General features: G+C 40.3%; 2 protein-coding genes across 4 annotated transcripts in view; one reads left to right on the top strand and one right to left on the bottom strand.

Annotated features, from left to right (window-relative positions):
• The window catches only part of furinb (furin (paired basic amino acid cleaving enzyme) b), a 101825-nt gene extending 97346 nt beyond the window's left edge, over positions 1–4479 (top strand). Inside the window, exon 16 of the mRNA XM_017485006.3 lies at positions 1704–4479. Within this exon, the coding sequence (XP_017340495.1) occupies positions 1704–2380 (677 nt within the window). The 3' untranslated portion in view covers positions 2381–4479. The remainder of the gene's footprint in view (positions 1–1703) is intronic.
• Positions 4480–7202: 2723 nt separating this feature from the next.
• The window catches only part of man2a2 (mannosidase, alpha, class 2A, member 2), a 32089-nt gene continuing 19093 nt past the window's right edge, over positions 7203–20198 (bottom strand). For all 3 annotated transcript variants that reach the window (XM_017485007.3, XM_017485010.3, XM_017485008.3), the window contains exons 12-23: positions 18407–18521; positions 18248–18315; positions 17116–17281; positions 16317–16553; positions 13915–14037; positions 13367–13481; positions 13143–13276; positions 12157–12298; positions 11914–12047; positions 10912–11106; positions 10626–10736; positions 7203–9732 (exon numbers count right to left, since the gene is read on the bottom strand). In XM_017485007.3, the coding sequence (XP_017340496.1) occupies positions 9580–9732; positions 10626–10736; positions 10912–11106; positions 11914–12047; positions 12157–12298; positions 13143–13276; positions 13367–13481; positions 13915–14037; positions 16317–16553; positions 17116–17281; positions 18248–18315; positions 18407–18521 (1693 nt within the window). In that variant the 3' untranslated portion in view covers positions 7203–9579. The remainder of the gene's footprint in view (positions 9733–10625; positions 10737–10911; positions 11107–11913; positions 12048–12156; positions 12299–13142; positions 13277–13366; positions 13482–13914; positions 14038–16316; positions 16554–17115; positions 17282–18247; positions 18316–18406; positions 18522–20198) is intronic.

Genomic DNA, 20198 nt, shown 5'->3' with positions numbered 1-20198 from the left:
TTTGTACGTTTTCCCACTGATAAAGAAATGATCAGTCTATAACTTTAATGGTAGATTTATTTGAACAGTGAGAGACAGAATAACAACAAAAAAATCCAGAAAAACGCACGTCAAAAATGTTATAAATTGATTAGTATTTTAATGAGGGAAATAAGTATTTGACCCCTCTGCAAAACATGACTTAGTACTTGGTTTAAAAACCCTTGTTGGCAATCACAGAGGTGAGACGTTTCTTGTAGTTGGCCACCAGGTTTGCACACATCTCAGGAGGGATTTTGTCCCACTCCTCTTTGCAGATCTTCTCCAAATCATTAAGGTTTCGAGGCTGACGTTTGGCAACTCGAACTTTCAGCTCTCTCCATAGATTTTCTATGGGATTTAGGTCTGGAGACTGCCTAGGTCACTCCAGGACCTTAATGTGCTTCTTCTTGAGCCACTCCTTTGTTGCCTTGGCCGTGTGTTTTGGGTCATTGTCATGCTGGAATATCCATCCACGACCCATTTTCAATGCCCTGTCTGAGGGAAGGAGGTTTTCACCCAAGATTTGACAGTACATGGCCCCGTCCATCGTCCCTTTGATGCGGTGAAGTTGTCCTGTCCCCTTAGCAGAAAAAAACCCCCAAAGCATAATGTTTCCACCTCCATGTTTGACGGTGGGGATGGTGTTCCAGGGGTCATAGGCAGCATTCCTCCTCCTCCAAACACGGCGAGTTGAGTTGATGCCAAAGAGCTCCATTTTGGTCTCATCTGACCTCAACACTTTCACCCAGTTGTCCTCTGAATCATCCAGACTTGTGTAGGTCTACAGTCTTGTCCCTGACATCCGTGGAGAGCTCTTTGGTCTTGGCCATGGTGGAGAGTTTGGAATCTGATTGATTGATTGCTTCTGTGGACAGGTGTCTTTTATACAGGTAACAAACTGATATTAGGAGCACTCCCTTTAAGAGTGTGCTCCTAATCTCAGCTCGTTACCTGTATAAAAGACACCTGGGAGCCAGAAATCTTTCTGATTGAGAGGGGGTCAAATACTTATTTCCCTCATTAAAATGCAAATTAATTTATAAAATTTTTGACGCGTTTTTCTGGATTTTTTTGTTGTTATTCTGTCTCTCACTGTTCAAATACAACTACCATTAAAATTATAGACTGATCATTTCTTTGTCAGTGGGCAAACGTACAAAATCAGCAGGGGATCAAATACTTTTTTCCCTCACTGTATATATATAAAATATATGGTGGATTTGCATTTTTTAAATAATCATTTTTTTAATTATTATAAAATAATAATAATTTTATTTGTACATTTTGTTAGTTTTAATAACTACAAGGTGTCCTATAATTCCAGCATCATAGGAGAAAATGGCAAAACAAAATATTTAAATTACAGAACTTAATCGATATATCCACCATTTTCCCAATATGCAAGTATAGACTTAATATCCATACAATATTATTGAGACAATACATGCCTCAATGCGCTGACCCAAATGTTCAACATCCCTAATTTTCTCTGTGTATACCTGCTCTTTCAAATTGACTTCAAATTCCTATAAGTAGAATTACTTGGATCGTTTTTCCTTACTCAGATACATAATGTCTATAAAAATATAAATTAAACCTATGAGGCTGGACTCATGGGGCACCCTTATAATTAGGGTGCATGTGGTTGGTGTGGTAAACATTATTCCTTTTCCGGTTTTCAGAGTGCAGCGCTGGCTTGTGGCTCTTTCTACAAGGCTGTGTGAAGTCCTGTCCTCCAGGTTTCACACCCGGACTGCAGCTCCTCAACCTCTCTCTGGAGAACTGGGTGGAGCAATCCTCAGTGCAAGCGTGTCTGGTCTGCCACCCTGCATGTCTGACGTGCTCTGGGCCTGATGAGGCCGAATGCCTATCTTGCCCACCCCATAGCCACCTAGTGGGCACGTCATGTCTTCATCAGAACCAGGTGCAGCGCAAATCTCCCATCAGCTCAGTGCTCCACAGTGAGGGAGTGGAGGAAGCAGACTCAGAGACGCCCAAAGTGGAGACATCCTCACATCTGCCTGTACTTGTGGCCGTGCTGAGCTGTGCCTTCATTCTGGCTACATTTGCAGCTGTTTTTGTGCTACTGCAGCTGCATTCAGGAGCAGCCAGCACATCCTTCTGTAGGAGGACCAAACTACAGGTGACAGACTCGATCGGCAGAGGTGTGCGGGTCGGATTCGGCTTTGGCTTCGGATTGGGTCGGGATTTGACTAACAGCAGGGTGTTGTACCGAGGGATTCCCACTGTGTGGGGGGACGAGGACATTGCAAGTGGTCTGAACTTGGAATCAGAGAATGAAGAACTGGACTGCCACAATGAAAAGACAGCTTTTATACAGACACAGAGTGGTCTCTAATGCTCTCAGTGACCCATGTCCTGCTTTTCACATGCCTCAGTCTTCCTCTCCCAGGGCGAGTGAGCTGATTTAACCAATTTTTTTATTTTCATCTCTCCCACCTTGTGCATTGTAGTCAGTCCACCAAATTGGAGTTGAGAAACGAGCCTGCCTCACTTCAGGCCCTGCGATGTTTGGACTCTTCTAAAAGAGTACACACACACACACACACACACACAAAGGCAGACAGCTGTGTGTGTGTTCAGGAGGGAGATACAGAGCTGTGGCATGAGTCATTCTTGTGGTTGGATTTAAATCTCTGATGACTCCCAGCAGGATAGATTGGCTCCACTAGTCTGGAAGATCCCTTTATTTTAAATTTATCTTGAATTCCTTTATGTTGAATTCTCAGTAGTGGTTTGAGTCATGAGATTTAAACTGCAAATTAAGATCAGTGTGTGTGAGTATGAATGCTAATGTTTTATTTAGAGCTGAAAAGGGCTGAATTTACTCCAGTTGGCCTTTTATTATCAGTATCTAGACTGAATTTATGCACAAGAATTTTTGATTAGCCAGTGACCACTGCATAAAGCCCACACGTACACAGTTTTATCATCAATGCATTATATGCCAAAACTTGCTAATTAGTCTCTCTCGTTCTCTTTGTGTCAGTAAGTTTGTTACATTCCAATATTTGTGATGGCTATTGCTTAAAGTGATCTCAATAAGATATCAGATTATTCTAGAAGGTTGCTTGGATCATTCTGAAAACAATAGAGGTAGATAGGAGACATTTGAGAATAACAGGCTCAAAGAGAGTCTGAGTAAGCCCTTAAGCAATATGCAAGAATCCCAACCCAAAGGGAGAGCCAAATATTGTTGTAATATTGTCCATGCACTAGCCAGTCTGCTGCAAGTCTTCAGTTTGCCAAATGGAAGTGTGCTGAACATTCAAATTCAGCATCCATTATAATGAAGCTGGTTGAATTAAGCTGTAGTTTGGATAATGCTGTAGAAATTATTATAAGAGAAAAACCTGGACATGCATGTAGTTCCAGCCTTTATTTGGGCTTCACCAACACAAACCAAACACAGTGAAATGGAAAGCTAATGATTAACAAAAGCAGTAGATTGTATATGCACTGAAACACCATGGGAAAACAGAGGCATGGGTCAGTTTTCAGATAGTTTCACAAATATTTTCATGTAGATTAACTGTCTGAGAAATAAGTTCTAGCATTGTTCAATTTAAGGTATCCATACAGTGGTAGGATTTAATTAAATTAAAATGTCATCATCCATTATATGCCTATATTTATCAAGTTTGGCCGGTTCCAGTCCTAGGGTCCAGCACAGTTTCCTGCTCATAGACACCCGATTTAAATTCAGTAATTAATTGCCAAGTTTAGTAGAAATGTGAGAGAGATCACCAAACTGTGCTGAATTCTAGACTGTGCCATTGCACTGCTGGTGCTATATCAGCATTTCACAACTCCTGAAAATCCAATCCCTGGCCCTTTCGAGTTGAATAATCTGGATAAACACACCTAACATGACTCCTCAGCTAACTGTTAGGCCAGTCATGAGTTAGGTCAAGTATGTTGAGTGTTAGTTAACCTTAATACCATGCAGGGCAGAACAACTTTGATCTAGATCAACCTAAGCAAGAAACTTGCTATGGATAAATTGGCTTGGAACGTCTGGGAGTTGAAATAACCTTATATAATGAGTTTTCTCTTTTCTCATGCACTGGGCAGAGTAATTTTCTTTGCCCCAAAGGAAGTTTTATTGATTTTGAGGTTTGATGCACTGGAAGCTGTCAGAACCAGTGTGGTAAGGGGCTCAAGAGAGTGTTTGGCATTTGTTATGAACAAAGATCAATGTAAGCTCTGTGATTGGCTCTCTGTGTTCCAAGCTTTGGATTTTGTTATAGTGTACTTGCAGTAAACAATATGAACCCCCATGGTGGAAATGCCACTCATGTTCAGCACTAGTAATTCTTCGGTTTCAGAAATAATAGGTATGAAGAGCAATGAGTTCCATCCTTCAATCACGTGTTCATAATTTAAAAGATGTCAGTTATCTTATTAAATTAATTTTAATTAAATTCCCTCTGGTCACTCTGGTTTTGAAATTCATTGCAAAAAATGTGAATGCTTGTGTTTTTTCAAAAGGTTCATCTCATGAATAGTTCTTCTAAATAGTGGTTTTATACACTCACCGACCACTTTATTAGGAACACCTGTGCACCGGTTCATCCATCCAATTATCCAGTCAGCCAATCAGGTGACAGCAGCATAATGCATCAAATCATGCAGATACGGATCTATACCCACAGACCTGTCGCTCACTCAAAGTTTTGTTTGCTTTTGCACCATTCTGTGTAAAATCTAGTGACTATTAGGTATGGAATACTCAAACCAACCCCTCTGGCACCAACCACAGTCAAAGTCAATGAAATCCCATTTTTCCCCATTCTGATGATTGATGTGAACATTAACTGAAGCTCTTGACCTGTATCATTGTATGTATTGTGTTGCTGCCACGTGATTGTCTGATGCGATAACTGCATTAATGCACAGGTGTTGACTCTACTATAAGTAAGGTACTGATGTTATTTATTTTTATGATATTATTTAGTACTATGTAGAACTCTACTATAGGAAAGATTATATATATATAATTTATGTATCTTACTTATAGTAGAGTTCTACAGTTGTACATTTATATTTAGTGTGCTTTTAGCCATAAAGAATGTTGGGGCTTTCAGAATAATATATTTGTCAGAGTGGTAAAGCTCTGTAGGGCAGAACAGGAAATGACTATGGAAAGTTTAAATATTGAAACCAGGAAATATACACATGCAGATAACGGCTAATCCTCATCTGAAAGTCATGCACAGCTTTACTTTAATAACCTACTGTTGTCTGTTTACTGTGTGGGGAATGCACTGGGAGAGCATTACTAGATTTATGAGTGGCAAATCTTAGATTTATCAGATACTGAGAAGAGAACGTCCATGCTCTCTAAAGCATGGTAAGATATAGTTTATGAAAATAGTCCATAGAAAATGATTTCCATAATTAACTCTGCGGGGAGAGAGGTCCAACTTTAATTCATGCCTAGAGCAACTGCATGCCTGGAATTATAACTAGGATACAACATGTGTGCTTTTAGGGCATGGACAGGCAGCTTGCCTCAACTTTCCATGTGATAGCTGTTCACTATATACCATTAATGTTTATGTTAAAAAATACATTCATCTGCTCCACTGCCCCATTCTTTCCTCTCGAGTCTGAACCACTGGCTGCTTGGTAAAGGTTTCACTACAGCTGAAGCTGAGGTTGTCAGTTTATCATCTTGTGTAACATTTAAGCCAAATCTTACTAACTACACCGCATTATTTCTGCCAGATGTTTCCTCCAGCCTCACATTACTCTCATTAGGGGAAGGTGTACAAGCATTGCTATGAAACTTCAAACTCTGAGCTCAATGTGTGGTTCAGTAGTGCAGTCCTGAATGTGTCATTTGAGTGGAAGATGTGAAATCTGGAATCAAATAACACACACAACAAGTAGGCCAGTCAGGTTTAGCCAAACTCCAAGTACATCCTGTGGAGATTGCGGTCAGAAACAGAAATGTTTGGCATGAATACATTAGAAATCATTAACACAATATTAAAGGTGCCAGCTTATTGCTAAAAAAAAAACATGCCTACACCCTACCTTCCCTGTCAGCAGGCAACCTTCAGAACTGCTGTTACATGAGGAGTAAAGAAGAAATACAATATTGGTTTGCAGACAGGCCAAACTGAAACTCAGTGGGGGGTTTTTTATGTATTGTTAACTAAAATAAGCAGATCACAGGGGTATGAGCGAATTAAATAAGCTCATCATATTTTAATGTGATTTATAGGAAACAGTGGCCCCTCTTCAAGAAAAGTCATGGATTACTGTTTAATGCTGAAACATCAGCCCATTTTGTGCTTTCTTTGTAGCAGCTAGAGCAAACAAAAGCATTGATGCTGACATTCCCTAAAATGGTTCCGCCTACGCCAATGTGATGTCCCTTGAAGCTCACACATTTAAAATTCAACAATCGGGCTTAGTCAGTGGCATTTACCATTTCTGGCTGGCTCATTCTTCCATCCAATACAAAAAACAAATCCTACATTTATACATCACTATTCATTATTAACTATTAACCCTGCCCCATCTCAAATGACTGATTTCACCTTCGTGACTCCTCTAGCTATCTAAGCTGCACAGCTGTCTTACTTTATCCTGACACAAGATTTCAATTCTCTGCTGCTTCTCTCCCTTGTGTTGATGGGTAATGGAGAGAGCTCACTCTGAAGTGTTCCACACCCCAGGGCAGCTTCAGAATCAGTTTGCTTCATCTAAATGCTGGCCTCCTGTCATTGGATAAAAAGCTTCGACGACTTCTCATGTTATCAGACAGGCAATTTTCCACTGGTGTCTGTACGTGATACAAGAGAAATCCCCCCAGTTTTGTCTTCTATGGATCTGGTGTCTCAGCAGGGCTCAAAGGTCTCTTTATTTCTCTAGAAACAGCAGCATCCACATCAGACAGAATCTGTAGTTGTTTTCCCAGCACTTGGAAAATAGGTGGCGAATAAAAGGGCAGCATTGGTGAAGGATCTCTATTCCCAGTTGAATATCATGCAGTTCATTACCGCCCCCTGCCTGTGAAGTACAGACTAACACCCAGAGAAATACCTGTAACAGTGTTTCCACTTTCTCATTAGAGTAATGTTTTCTCACTGATTTATTCTGTATTCAGCTTGCATGTGTATATGGCACAAAGCAATGGGCAGGCAGAATAACATTACATAATAATGCCATGGCCGGTGTTTATTAAATAACAACTTTGATTACTTTGCATTTTCTTTTCTTTTTTTGCATTTCTTCATTTCACATTAACGTCCTTCCAGGAAGGATTGGACACAAAAGGAGAAATAAAATATTTCTCTCTTAACAAAACAAGACAAAAAAAAAAACCCATCTTTTGTTCACATCATACAACATAAATGAGAAGTAATTGGACACAATTGTCGAAAAGTAAGAACTTACTGTGTAGGGCAAGTAGACGAGGAGGTATAGAGGTGCAGCGTGGCAGTGACATGAGTAGTAAATGAAAATTTTATATATAAACCCTCAATAGAAATGCAATTTCAAATGAGCTCCAAGATGATACCCCTGGTCCAGGACAGCAATATTTGTGGGAAATGTATTATATATAGGGTTTTTTTTGTTGTTTTTTTTTTTTTAAATGGGCTTTTGTTATAGTCAATTTCTCAACAGGATGTTGATCTAAGAATATAGAATAGAGCCAATTCTCTCCAGGAATTGACACAATTCTGTTCAAGAATATCACCAGCCTCTCCTTAGTTCTGTTCTTTTAGACTAGCTGACCGGGTCAGAAGCCATATGTTTGTTATGGTTTTTATATTTTGTTTTTATATTTTTATATATATTTTTATATATATATATATATATATATATATATATATATATATATATATATATATATATATATATATATATATATATATATATATATATAAAGGAAACAGTGACAACTGACGCTCAGAGGTTTCATGAGTACTATTAGCCTTTCTCCACCAGCACCGTTCCTTTCAGAGCATTAATTTCTCACAGTAAATCATAGGTGCGAGTCTCTATGAGGACGAGCCATTTCAGGAAACACAGTAGTGACGACAAGATGATAAGTAAGAACTAAAATGGCTTTTACAGACACCTTCTTCTTGGCAGTCGTGATACATTCGCACTGAATGAGAAAACGTTACAGAGTCAAGTGGATGACCGTATTAGGACAAGAAAGACACTATGAACAAACACCACTAGAATGGAACTTTACAATACATTAATGTGCCCAGGCTTTTGCTCAGCACAGTGCTATTACTGCTTAAATGACTGATCTCCATACACACAGCGATACAGATTAAAGGCCTTAGGCTATGCTTAGATCAGTTAAAATACTGATCTAAAATCAGGCATGAACATCCTTGGCTCACTCCCGTACATGCAGGATGGAAAACAGTGCCATAATCTCTTAATCTCACTGTGCCACCTAGCCACTGTGCCACACGCAATCAATCATATCAGTCACCACAGTAATATATTGCACATCTCAATGTCCATATGTAAAATGTAAGAGGTATTGCATACTGCATATTTTATAGTACATTACACCATCCTTAGAAGACATCAACACTTTGAGCCCAGGGGGAAATAAATGGTACATAACAGCAAAGGAATTTGGAGGGAGCAGCATTTTCAGGAACAGAAAAATCTTAAACAACAGATGTTTGTGTCACCAATCGCAACACTCATGACAAGATTGGAAGAGGGAGAACTCAAATCAGGCCGCTGATGAGGGACAGAAAGCTGTTGTGTAAAGCTGCCAGAGCGAGCGAGCAGACATTCACAGAAACATGCGGCTAGAGCAGGCAGCACAATCAAAAAGTTACAAAGCAGGGGTCAGCGACAAAGTTTCAAGCACAGCTTCTGCAGTATGGACAATCCAAAAAAAAAAAAAAAAAAAAAAAACCCACTACGCCTAGAGAAGCTTCACATATTGCACTCGGTCCCACTAGTTCATGAAGAACCAAAGCCAATTACGTACAACAGGCTACATTTCCCGAGAAGTTCCGCAAGATAGCAAGATTGATAAAAGGGGAAAAGAATACAGAAAGATGTAAGTGGTTCCAGCAAGGACGACAAAAAATAATGTATAAGAGTCCCAAAGTATGATCATCAAGCATCCATGTCTAATAAAAAGCATACAATCACTAGTCATTCTGTTGATTTGAATTTAAGCAAATTTAGAAGGAGAAAAAAAAATAAAAATTCAAACATCTTCATATTGTCCAGTCACTCAGTTCTGTGACAGCTACAGGAAGTGTAACTAGTGCTGGAATTTCCCTTTATAAAAGTATTTTAGAGGAACATCAGCATCCATGTTGATATATAGTGTGTTCATGATCCTCATCCCAGAGTCACACATACACACAGAGAGAGAGAGAGAGAGAGAGAGAGAGAGAGAGAGAGAGAGAGAGAGAGAGAGAGAGAGAGGACAGAGAAGGACAGAGAGAGAGAGACACACACACACACTGTGGGCATGTGTTGTCTCTCTGCACTATCTGCTATGTCCAGGCTGCACTGGTGTCACAAAGCCTAGTGCAGTTTGAGCTTATAGGCAGAAAGCTCCATGGGCTCCAGGCTGATAACAGAGTTGTTGGAGAGCGGAGGCTCTGAGAACATCAGCGTCAGCGACATGGGCTGCAACAACTGCAGGTCCAGACCTCGGAACAGCCCCGACACAGCCAGCTAGAGACATAAAGCACAGAACATTCTTATCAGACAAGCACGCACAGAGCATGGAGAATTCAGGAAATGACTCAAATTAGCAATACGGTGGGGGAAAAATACATCCTTATTAAAGGTTTAAAGAAATCATAAAAGCAGGCTTTGAGACAAGCTTATGCATTACAAAGAATACTCCAGCGTTTTTATACCTAATGTCAAGATACCCTTTCCCCAACAAGTGTGATTAATACAGACAATAATTGACATATTTCCCTGTACTGAGATATGAATGAATGAATATTTACTTGCAACTCGCATGGAAGTCTAAGGGCAGTTCTAAGCTAAGCTCAGTCCAAAAACAAAAAAGATGTGAAACACATTCTTGTGGGACACTTTACAGTTTACTGACTGTGCATCGCAACACCACCACATTAGGGCACAAGATCCAAACCCTGGTCCCAGAGAACCCACCATACTTCACATATCGAGTTCCCTGTTCCGAGAACACCCGATTAAACAATTAATAAGAAGCCCTTCCTGAATTGAAGTGGGTGTGTTAGGGCAGGGAAAACACTTGAATGTGCAGGGGTACTGCAGAACCAGGGTTGGGAACCTCAGCCTTAAAGGAAGTGTAAGCAACCATACATTTTGTCCCAGTGATGAAAACTTGGATTAAATTACACAAGATCAGCTTCGATAATCAAATTCCCTCACATCTGTCTCACAACAAGACCTTTACTGGTAGAGTGTAATGGGTGTGGTTGAAAGATTAGGTTGAAAAACCTAACAGTCCTTTAAATCATTATTATTATTATTATTATTATTATTATGCAGCATATAAAGGTTCCTCTCCTCAGAGTTCACATTTCTGTTATACTTTGAACCAGCTCTGTGTTTCTGCTGCAGGGACTAACCTTTCCCTGTGTGGTGGTGCAGTTGAATCCAGGGTTTTGGAGCTCGAGGCTACAGTCTAGACCCAGCCGATGCAGCAGTAGAGCTGTGTGTGGGGAGGGAGAGCTAGCGTCCTAGAAAACACCCATAAAGCACATCCACAAAATATTACGAGACAATTACCAGCTGATAATCATCGCAATACATGTTGGATTTTAATCTAAACAAAATTTGTAACTTGATTTTACGTGAGAAATCACAGAATCATGGATTCAAACAGCGACAGTATTTTAGTAATGCACGAGTCACCTGGTTCTGGATGCTCCTGAGGTTCAGCAGATGAAAGTCACAGGGCAGTGCTGTGGCCAGTGGGGAAAAGGTGCGGAGAGGGGGCACGCCACGTTTCTTTGGAACAACTGGCAGTGCCAGCACCTCATGGTTCAAGATGGCAGAGGTCAGGTGACTCAGCAAAGAGGGGAAGCTGACTGGTCCACTGTCAACAGCCTGTAGAAATATGAAGATCGCCATTACCTTACAGAATGCGAAGTGTAAGCTCTTTAATAAAAAACTGCAGCCAACTATATCATACAAACAGACAATTATAATATTAGTAATATTTCATTTCAAAAGTCTCAATTGTGGCAGTATTCCTGCATGCTGCCACAGTCTATATAAAAATAAAACACTATTATGGAGACTAGAAGTGGACAGAATAATAAATCACACTTGGGACACATGGAAAAGAAAGCAGCTAATGGACAGGAACAAAGTGCAACCTATTCACCTAAAGCCATAAACATCACAGCCCCTCTGCTGCTGCGGTAACATTACCTCTTTCATGCTGTCTCCTAAAACATGAGCGATGATTTTACTTATCATGTGGCTGATTTTGGCAGCATAAGAGCCCACAGGCTGCATGCAATAAAAAGGAAGTGATTGAGAAAGAAAATGAGAGGAGAGTGATCAATGGAAACTGATGAGAAGGACACAAAATGACCCAGTTGCAGCATCAATAAAAAATAAAATAAAAAAAGGCACACAGACAATACCAGGTCCAAGTGAACCACAGAATCACATAAATACAAGATCATTTACATTTAAATTTCCAGCTCAACCCCACCAGGCAATAGAGCCATCAGATCAGTGTCCGTGACTGTTTCAATGGATACATGCAAGAAATTCAACAAAAAGAAGCACTAAATTCACATAAGCACAGCCATCAGCACATCTGCCTTAGAACAAATGTCATCACTACAGCTACAGGAGTATGAAAAGAGTGCCATCTGATGGCTGAGAACTCATTTCACTCACCCTGCTGCTGCTGGATCTCCTCTCTAACAGGAGCCGGAATCGGTTCGCTGTCCTCTTGTTATCCTTCAGACCTTGTCCTAGACCCCTGTTATCATCCTGCATCAATCTACGGTCCAGAATAACCTCCAACTGACCTGTGAGGGACGTGTGAGAGAGACGATGTGAAATCGTTCAAATTATCACCAGATCCTACACAGAGTACAAGCTAGACAAACTCTACATTGAGGAAGTCGGTGTACTGACCACTGGCGAGGCTGCTGACTCCCAGGGCCTGGGCCGTGTGCAGAGTCAGACGGTACTGGCTGTCCTGGATGTAGGCCATGGTGGGCATGGGGTAGAAATTGGCCTGCAGTGGTATTTTCTGGAAGTACCTGCGTGGCTGGATCTGAGAGGGAACAATCATAACGTCAGTTAGCCCTCTTTCACCCACAAGGTGCTTGTGCTTAATCTCAACGTGTTCTACGCATTTGCACCTTGAAAGGACCAAGGACCACTTCTTGTCTGGTTCTTTTCTACAAGGTCATGTATGTTGCTGCTGGTTTTGAATCGAGTACCAGCAATATCATGGTCATGAAAATAGGATAGTTGTTGCCATGACAATAACTCTGGGAGCTTAAGTTATGCATGACAGTCATTTAATAAAAAGATGTGATCTTTTTGGTTGGTGGAGAAAGGCTAAATTAAGTACTTCAACACTGAATCAGTGGAAATCAGAGGAAAGGATCATTTGTAAAACTTTTGATGGTTGTAATTGTGTACCCTGTAAATAAAAAAAATCCCATTAGGAATGTCTTTTTATGCATTTGCACAAATGTGGGACAGATCTTAAAAAGGTTCGTTAGTTGCCTGAACCAGGTCCAACCATCTGTGGGAAAGAAGCCAATGTTAAATTATGGGCTAATAACCTTTAATAAGAAGTTTTTAAACCCCAGGAGTCTTTTCACAGAACGCTCCATTTATTAAAGCACAATCAAATTGGCCTTTTAATTAAAGAATGTGTAGGTGTAGACTCAAGACCTTGTTGTTCACTATACTGATAAAGTTTACTCATGAAAGAAATGACATTGCTACATAAATTTAGGCTAGAAATAGGTTTAATTAGTGTATTGAATGCGATTAATCAAAATTTATTGGCAAGGTGGAACAAGGCATTACTTCTATTATTTCAGTGACAGTGAATGATGCTTTCGCAGAGCAACTGAATGCATTATGAATAAATGAATGCTAACCTGGAAACCATTGAGGTCTGTGTAGAATGTGTCCTCACTCTGGATGTCCGTGACCAAACGCATGGCCAGCTCTTTATTACTCTGGTCCCTGATGTCCACCAAGGTGGTGATGTCCAGAGACAGACCATCTATACCTGAGGGACACAAAATACAGATGTTAAGACCATAGAAAATTATGGTATGTACACATATGCAGAATGACTATTGGGGGGGTGTGGGGGTACCTGGCACGTTGTGTATGCAGACCGTTTGCTGGAAGTGCTGGTAGTATGCGACCACCTCAGAAAAGAGAGGACCCTCCACAACACGCACAGTTGGAGGCTCTATCTGCACGTACGGCTGAGAGACAGAACAAAATATGATTTTCACACAGCAGGCAACAAATTGCTTGCCACTCACGTGCATTTAACAGTTTACAATTTGAAAGGTCAGATTTTGCATAACTTTGTACATAATCAGTCTCCAACATGTTAACCAGAAGGATCTCCTGTGACTTTCAAAAATACAGGAAACAAAAAACGGAAAAAGATAGGAAAATCTCAAATCTCAAAATTTGAGGCACAAGAACACATAAGCCGTATTCTAGTCTCACGATCATTCATCATGGTCCAGCATGCTTGCCACTGAACCTGTGCATCTTTGCTTGCCTGTCTCTTAATGAAAATAAACAATTTTTTTTTAACAACGAGCAATTGTCATTTCCAATGCAAAACGTCATTTATTCCATCCTTCTAATCTCTCTAATAAATCAATCCCATGTAAGACTCATTACCATGGCAATGCCATCTGGCAAGAAGAGGTATGCTCCGCTCTTGTCCTTCGAAGCCCGAGTTCCATAGGTGAGGAATTGGATTTGCACCCTCACCTCCTGAGGGTCGTCCTTACGGCGGATACTCTGATACACACAGAGCAAAGACCGGACACAAACAGAAAGAAAAGAAGAAGAAAAAACATCAATAATTTCACTTATACTCATTTAGAATACAAATCCAGAATTTCACTGCCTACTGTTCTAACTCAATTGTTGTGGAGCAGGAACATATGCAGTACTGAAGAGATCCTTAGAGATACAGATACATATGTCTGAATGCAGGCCAACTAGGTTACCAACACACTTACATAGTCTAGTATTACTTATGATTGTTATAACCTTAAAAACCAAAAACAAACCAAAATCTTGCTTTATAGTGGCATAAAGGATTCTAAACCATCAAAGCAGAGAAGTGAAATGCAAACACACAGCCATCCTGTTTGTGTATCTTCTAGTAATCTATTACCAAAACTGAGTAACTCAACAAACAAACACATTTATAGATTTCCTGCCTGCGGAATATTTCTAAGTAAAACTGTTTACCACATTCCTTTTTGAAACATGGAAATTGTCCTACTTTTAACAGTAGGGTTAGAATTCAAATGCTTAAAGGCTATAAAGGCCCATGCAAAAACAGACACCAAGTGTGAATCTTCACCTTATTACAAATGAGTGAGTTTTAAAGCCAGGTCTATGAAGTAAGTGGCATCTTAAAAGAGAAGCCCTAGCAATTCAGGGGCTGTATTCACAAGGATCATAAATCTAAACGCATTTCCTAACTCTTGAAATAAATGTGTTATTCTTAATATTAAGCCTCTCCATTATGTATCATCCAAGAATCATTTTCAAAGTAGATTAATACCAAAAATAGGTCCTAAACCTAGGAAAAAGAAGTCAAAGAGGACTCCTAAATAACCAAGACTGAATCCCAAACAATCCTAAACATCTGTTTCTAGAAATTTATCAGAGGAGTCAACTTCATGTCTTTGATAAATGATGATGGTTTAAAAAGGGTTTAAAAAAAAAAAGAGAAAAAAGAAGGTATTTTGGAATATTTAAAAACTGTTTAAAACAAAGGACAATTATATTTAGATAATTATATTATATATTATGTATGCAATGTATTACTGCCAAAGATCACAATCTAGATAGATCTAGATAAAAATTCTCCACTAACTGACCACGAGAAGCGCAGCAAAGAAGAACTGCAAACATTACCTGTGATTCACACTTTACATCAAACAATAATTACCATCTTGATACTCCTATTGACAATGATGATCATAGCTATTGATGATGGCATTTTTGGAGTTTGGATATAGAGGTTCATAAGATGAACTCATGAAATGAAATGCATGATACCATCATACTATACTAAAACAAAATTCTAAATGCTCACATTGGTTACACGATTATAAAGCAATACATAAGCACTGCATAACTTGTTACTCTAAATGTAAAATAAAGTACAAATCCTATCATTAACATTCATGTGTTGGCTATGCTAACCATTTGCCAAAAATATATTTGATCTGAGCAAGTAGATTTATTTTCATTTGTTTATCACACTGATATTTTACATGGTTGTGCATTTGGATTTCCTTTATTAAGTTACTGTGCAGACTGCTACGGCACTAGCCAATCACTGTCGATGTCCCTTGATGAAATATGACATCATCCGCAGCAAAAGCATCAAGCCTGCCCTTCCTTTTCTTTTAGGAAATCCTCAGTATAAATTTTCTTTAGAAACCTTTAGTGGCACTGAGGAAAACGCTTAGTATTAAAATATGATTCTTTATGAATATGACCCCAGAATTTTTCCTCTCATCCCCAAAATATAAACAGAGAGCTGGCTACTTCTGATATTTATATCTCTTTACAGCAAAGACATACACTTACTGGCCACTTTAATAGGAACACCTGTACACCTGCTCATTCAAGCATTTATCAATCAGCCAGTGATGTGGCAGCAGCACAATGCATAAATTCATGCAGATACAGGTTAAGGGGGGGGGGGGGGGGGTTAGTGGGGGGGGGGGGGGTTAGTGGTGGTGGTACCTCAGTAAGCATGACACCAGCTTCCAAGTAGTTAATGCCATATGGCTGGTCCAGCAGGGGTACAGGTGTTCCAATTAAAGTGGCCAACTTTTTTAAAGTGGCCAAGTTTACATTCTCAGGGAAAACTCATTAAAACCAAAAATATAACCTGAACATTTCAATTTATAGCAGTCTGCAGTACAACCTAAGAAGTTCAAGTTCAAATCTGGCATTAAACCCTTCAAGGTCTATAGCATAATTTTTATATCGGTGTTAACACTGTACGAGACTTTTATGACTCTAGCCCCACTGGATTACTGGCTCACCTCCAACAGGCCTGTGGTGCCAGAGAAGCCCAGCGTGAGAGACTGGGTCTGTATGTAGAAAGGCTGCGAGTCAGCCACCTGAGAGCGCACAGGAAGGGGATCCAAACCATGCACAGTCTGACTCCTCCCCGAAACCCTCAGCAGTGTATCAGAGCGTAGAGTCATGGGGGAGTCGATCGAGTCGTACAGATGGAACACAGCCAATCCCAGAGCAGGGAGGCGTGTCATGAAGGAAGCCTGGAGACCAAGAGAAACAGACAAACCTGAACATCTGAGTCATACATGCAAAGCAATATGCACAAATTATTAGAGATGTGGTTGGTTTTTTTAGATTCTTTATTAAATAAAATAAAGTTTAACTACATTTTTCATCATTATTTAAAAAAATATTTTTTCACTTTTTAAAAATAATTTAAAAAGACAATTAAACAGCAGCCAGAGGTAAACTAGGTTTTAATTAATTTCTAAGAACAGCACAACGTAAGACTCATACTACGTCTTTAACTGAAGGTGCAATAATCCCAATCTCCTTTTTTTTATTGTGTTCCTTTTTTTTTAACCAAAACCAATTGTTTCTTCCACCAGGCTTGCTCTGATTGGCTGCATGAAAGCATTTGTTTAAAGTCAACTGTGTTTCAAAGGATAATGTCTGCATTCTCAATAACAGGGTACTGATTAAAGTTTTCCTCAGCAATAGGGTAATTTACTTTATTTTATTTTGACATTCACATTCTCACACACACACACACACACACACACACACACACACACACACACACACACACACACACACACACACCTGGTAGACTTCTCCATCCATCTGCACAGCTGAGCTCCACTGTGCACTGAGCTGCACTGGTAGGGTCTGGCCATCCTCAGTGAGAACTCTGACCCGTGCCGAGTTAACCAGTACAGTGACCACACACAGACGCTCCTGCTCCACAGGGTTAAACAGTACCAGGTACCTAAACAAGAGACGAATACATAAAGGCTATCAATCTGCTGATGACTGAGTACACAAGGTCTGGAGATAAGAGTGCTGGCAGAACTTCAAGAAGTCCTTTCAGTTAAAGCTGGCTATTTGTTAACCTGTCAATGGGAATATCAGTGTATTGGAGTACAGACTCCTTTTGCATTGCACTTAAGGATGTGCCAGTGAGGAAATTTTCCCACTGGTTAATCAACGTGTGGCATCACTGGTAATACCAGTATCACCCCTCGCTTTTATATCACTTATGAACGCCCGTGCAGCCATGCGCATTTCACATTCACTTTCGAATTAGTGGCAATTCGGGGTAGCAATTGCTTGAATGGTGGGTTCATTATTCTTCTTAATGAAAAACACAACAAAAAAAACAAAAAAAAAAAAGTACAATGACAAACTCACTGATATTAAACATAGAACTTTTGAAACTAAATCTTCCGCTATCGTCTCCGTCTCGTCAGTCAGCTCGCCTCACTCTCGTCACATGATGAATGAAATCTGACTCCTGCTGATCTGTGACTCAGTTTTTAATTGTAGCGGCGTCCACTCTCTAACTGAACTAAATGATTTTTATTACTATAAAAAAAGCAAAATGACAGTGGGGCATTGCCACGGTGGGCACCTGACGTAATCGGCGTCCGGCTGAACACCGTGCAATACCGGCTATCACAGCAAGCCTAATTGCACTGTCTCCTGGACTACCACAACATTTTCATCGATATCATCACATCATGTCCCTAACAAACGACACAAGGCCAGACATAAAATATGACAGGACACAACAGCAAATTGAAAATAATTTACCAAATGACTCACTAAAAGCTATCTGTCAGGATAGAGTTTAAAGAATAATATGATGCTCCTCTAGTTCCACTGCCATGGTTGCTAAAAAGTGAAAATCCTCCATCTTTTTGGTCTGAGTGGTGAGTTTAAGTGGTTTGCATACCTGGGAGAAGAGTCCAGTTCAATCAGAGTGCGCTGGGGTAAAGAGTCCTGTGTGGCACGCCTGTCATCCTACACTCACAAACACACCACAAGAGGAGTTTTCATTTAAATGACTTTTGCTGAAGTGTTTACATAAACATGTTATGCTTGCTCTTTTTACCGTTTCCAGGAAGGGCTCAGTCTGGTAGAAGCGATACACATCTTTATTTTTCATTATGAGGAAGTGTGCTGCATTAATGATCACTCTTTTCAAGCCAACAAGTGAGCGCAATAACCTGCAAGAGCAAAAACACACAACAAAGGCAAAAACTCAAAAACTAGAAAATATGGTAATTAGCACCACTTGCAGTACTTATTTTTATACTTTTATCATTTTTAGCAAGCAATATTTTACATTTTGTGTGCTTATATATTATATATACATACACACATACAGTATCTCACAAAAGTTAGTACACTCCTCACATTTTTTGTAAAAATTTGATTATATCTTTTCATGTGACAACACTGAAGAAATTACATTTTGCTACAATGTAAAGTAGTGAGTGTACAGCTTGTGTAACAGTGTAAATTTGCTGTCTCCTCAAAATAACTCATCACACAGCCATTAATGTCTAAACGGCTGGCAACAAAAGTGAGTACACCCCTAACTGAAAATGTCAAAATTGGGCCCAATTAGCCATTTTCCCTCCCCAGTGTCATGTGACTTGTTAGTGTTACAAGGTCTCAGGTGTGAATGGGGAGCAGGTGTGTTAAATTTGTTGTCATCACTCTCACACTCCCTCATACTGGTCACTGGAAGTTCAACATGGCACCTCATGGCAAAGAACTCTCTGAGGATCTGAAAAAAAAAAAAAGAGTTGTTGCTCTACATAAAGATGGCCTAGGCTATAAGAAGATTGCCAAGACCCTGACACTGAGATGCAGCATGGTGGCCAAGACCATACAGCAGTTTAACAGGACAGGTTCCACTCAGAACAGGCCTCGCCATGGTCGACCAAAGAAGTCGAGTGCATGTGCTCAGCGTCATATCCTGAGGTTGTCTTTGGGAAATAGATGTATGAGTGCTGCCAGCATTGCTGCAGAGGTTGAAGGGGAGGGGGGGTCAGCCTGTCAGTGCTCAGACCATACGCCGCACACTGCATCAAATTGGTCTACATGGTTGTCGTCTCAGAAGGAAGCCTCTTCTAAAGGTGATGCACAAGAAAGCCCGCAAACAGTTTGCTAAAGACAAGCAGATTAAGGACATGGATTACGGGAACCATGTCCTGTGTCTGATGAGACCAAGATAAACTTATTTGGTTCAGATGGTGTCAAGCATGTGTGGCGGCAACCAGGTGAGGAGTACAAAGACAAATGTGTCTTGCCTACAGTCAAGCATGGTGGTGGGAGTGTCATGGTCTGGGGCTGCATGAGTGCTGCTGGCACAGGGGAGCTACAGTTCATTGAGGGAACCATGAATGCCAACATGTACTGTGACATACTGAAGCAGAGCATGATCCCCTCCATTCGGAGATGGCCACAGGGCAGTTTTTCAGCATGATAACGACCACTGCCTTGCTAAAGAAGCTGAGGTTGAAGATGATGGACTGGCCAAGCACGTCTCCAGACCTAAACCCTATTGAGCATCTGTGGGGCATCCTCAAATGGAAGGTGGAGGAGCACAAGGTCTCTAACATCCACCAGCTCTGTAATGTCATCATGGAGGAGTGGACTCCAGTGGCAACCTGTGAAGCTCTGGTGAACTCCATGCCCAAGAGGGTTAAGGCAGTGCTGGAAAATAATGGTGGCCACACAAAATATTGACACTTTGGGCCCAGTTTGGACATTTTCACTTAGGGGTGTACTCATTTTTGTTGCCAGCGGTTTAGACATTAATGGCAGTGTGTTGAGTTATTTTGAGGGGACAGCAAATTTACACGGTTACACAAGCTGTACACTCACTACTTTAC

Source organism: Ictalurus punctatus, chromosome 14, assembly GCF_001660625.3.
Source record: "Ictalurus punctatus breed USDA103 chromosome 14, Coco_2.0, whole genome shotgun sequence".
NCBI classification, from domain to species: Eukaryota; Metazoa; Chordata; class Actinopteri; order Siluriformes; family Ictaluridae; genus Ictalurus; species Ictalurus punctatus.
Note: the sequence above shows the minus strand (reverse complement) of the source record. Positions and strands in the feature narration are given on the sequence as shown.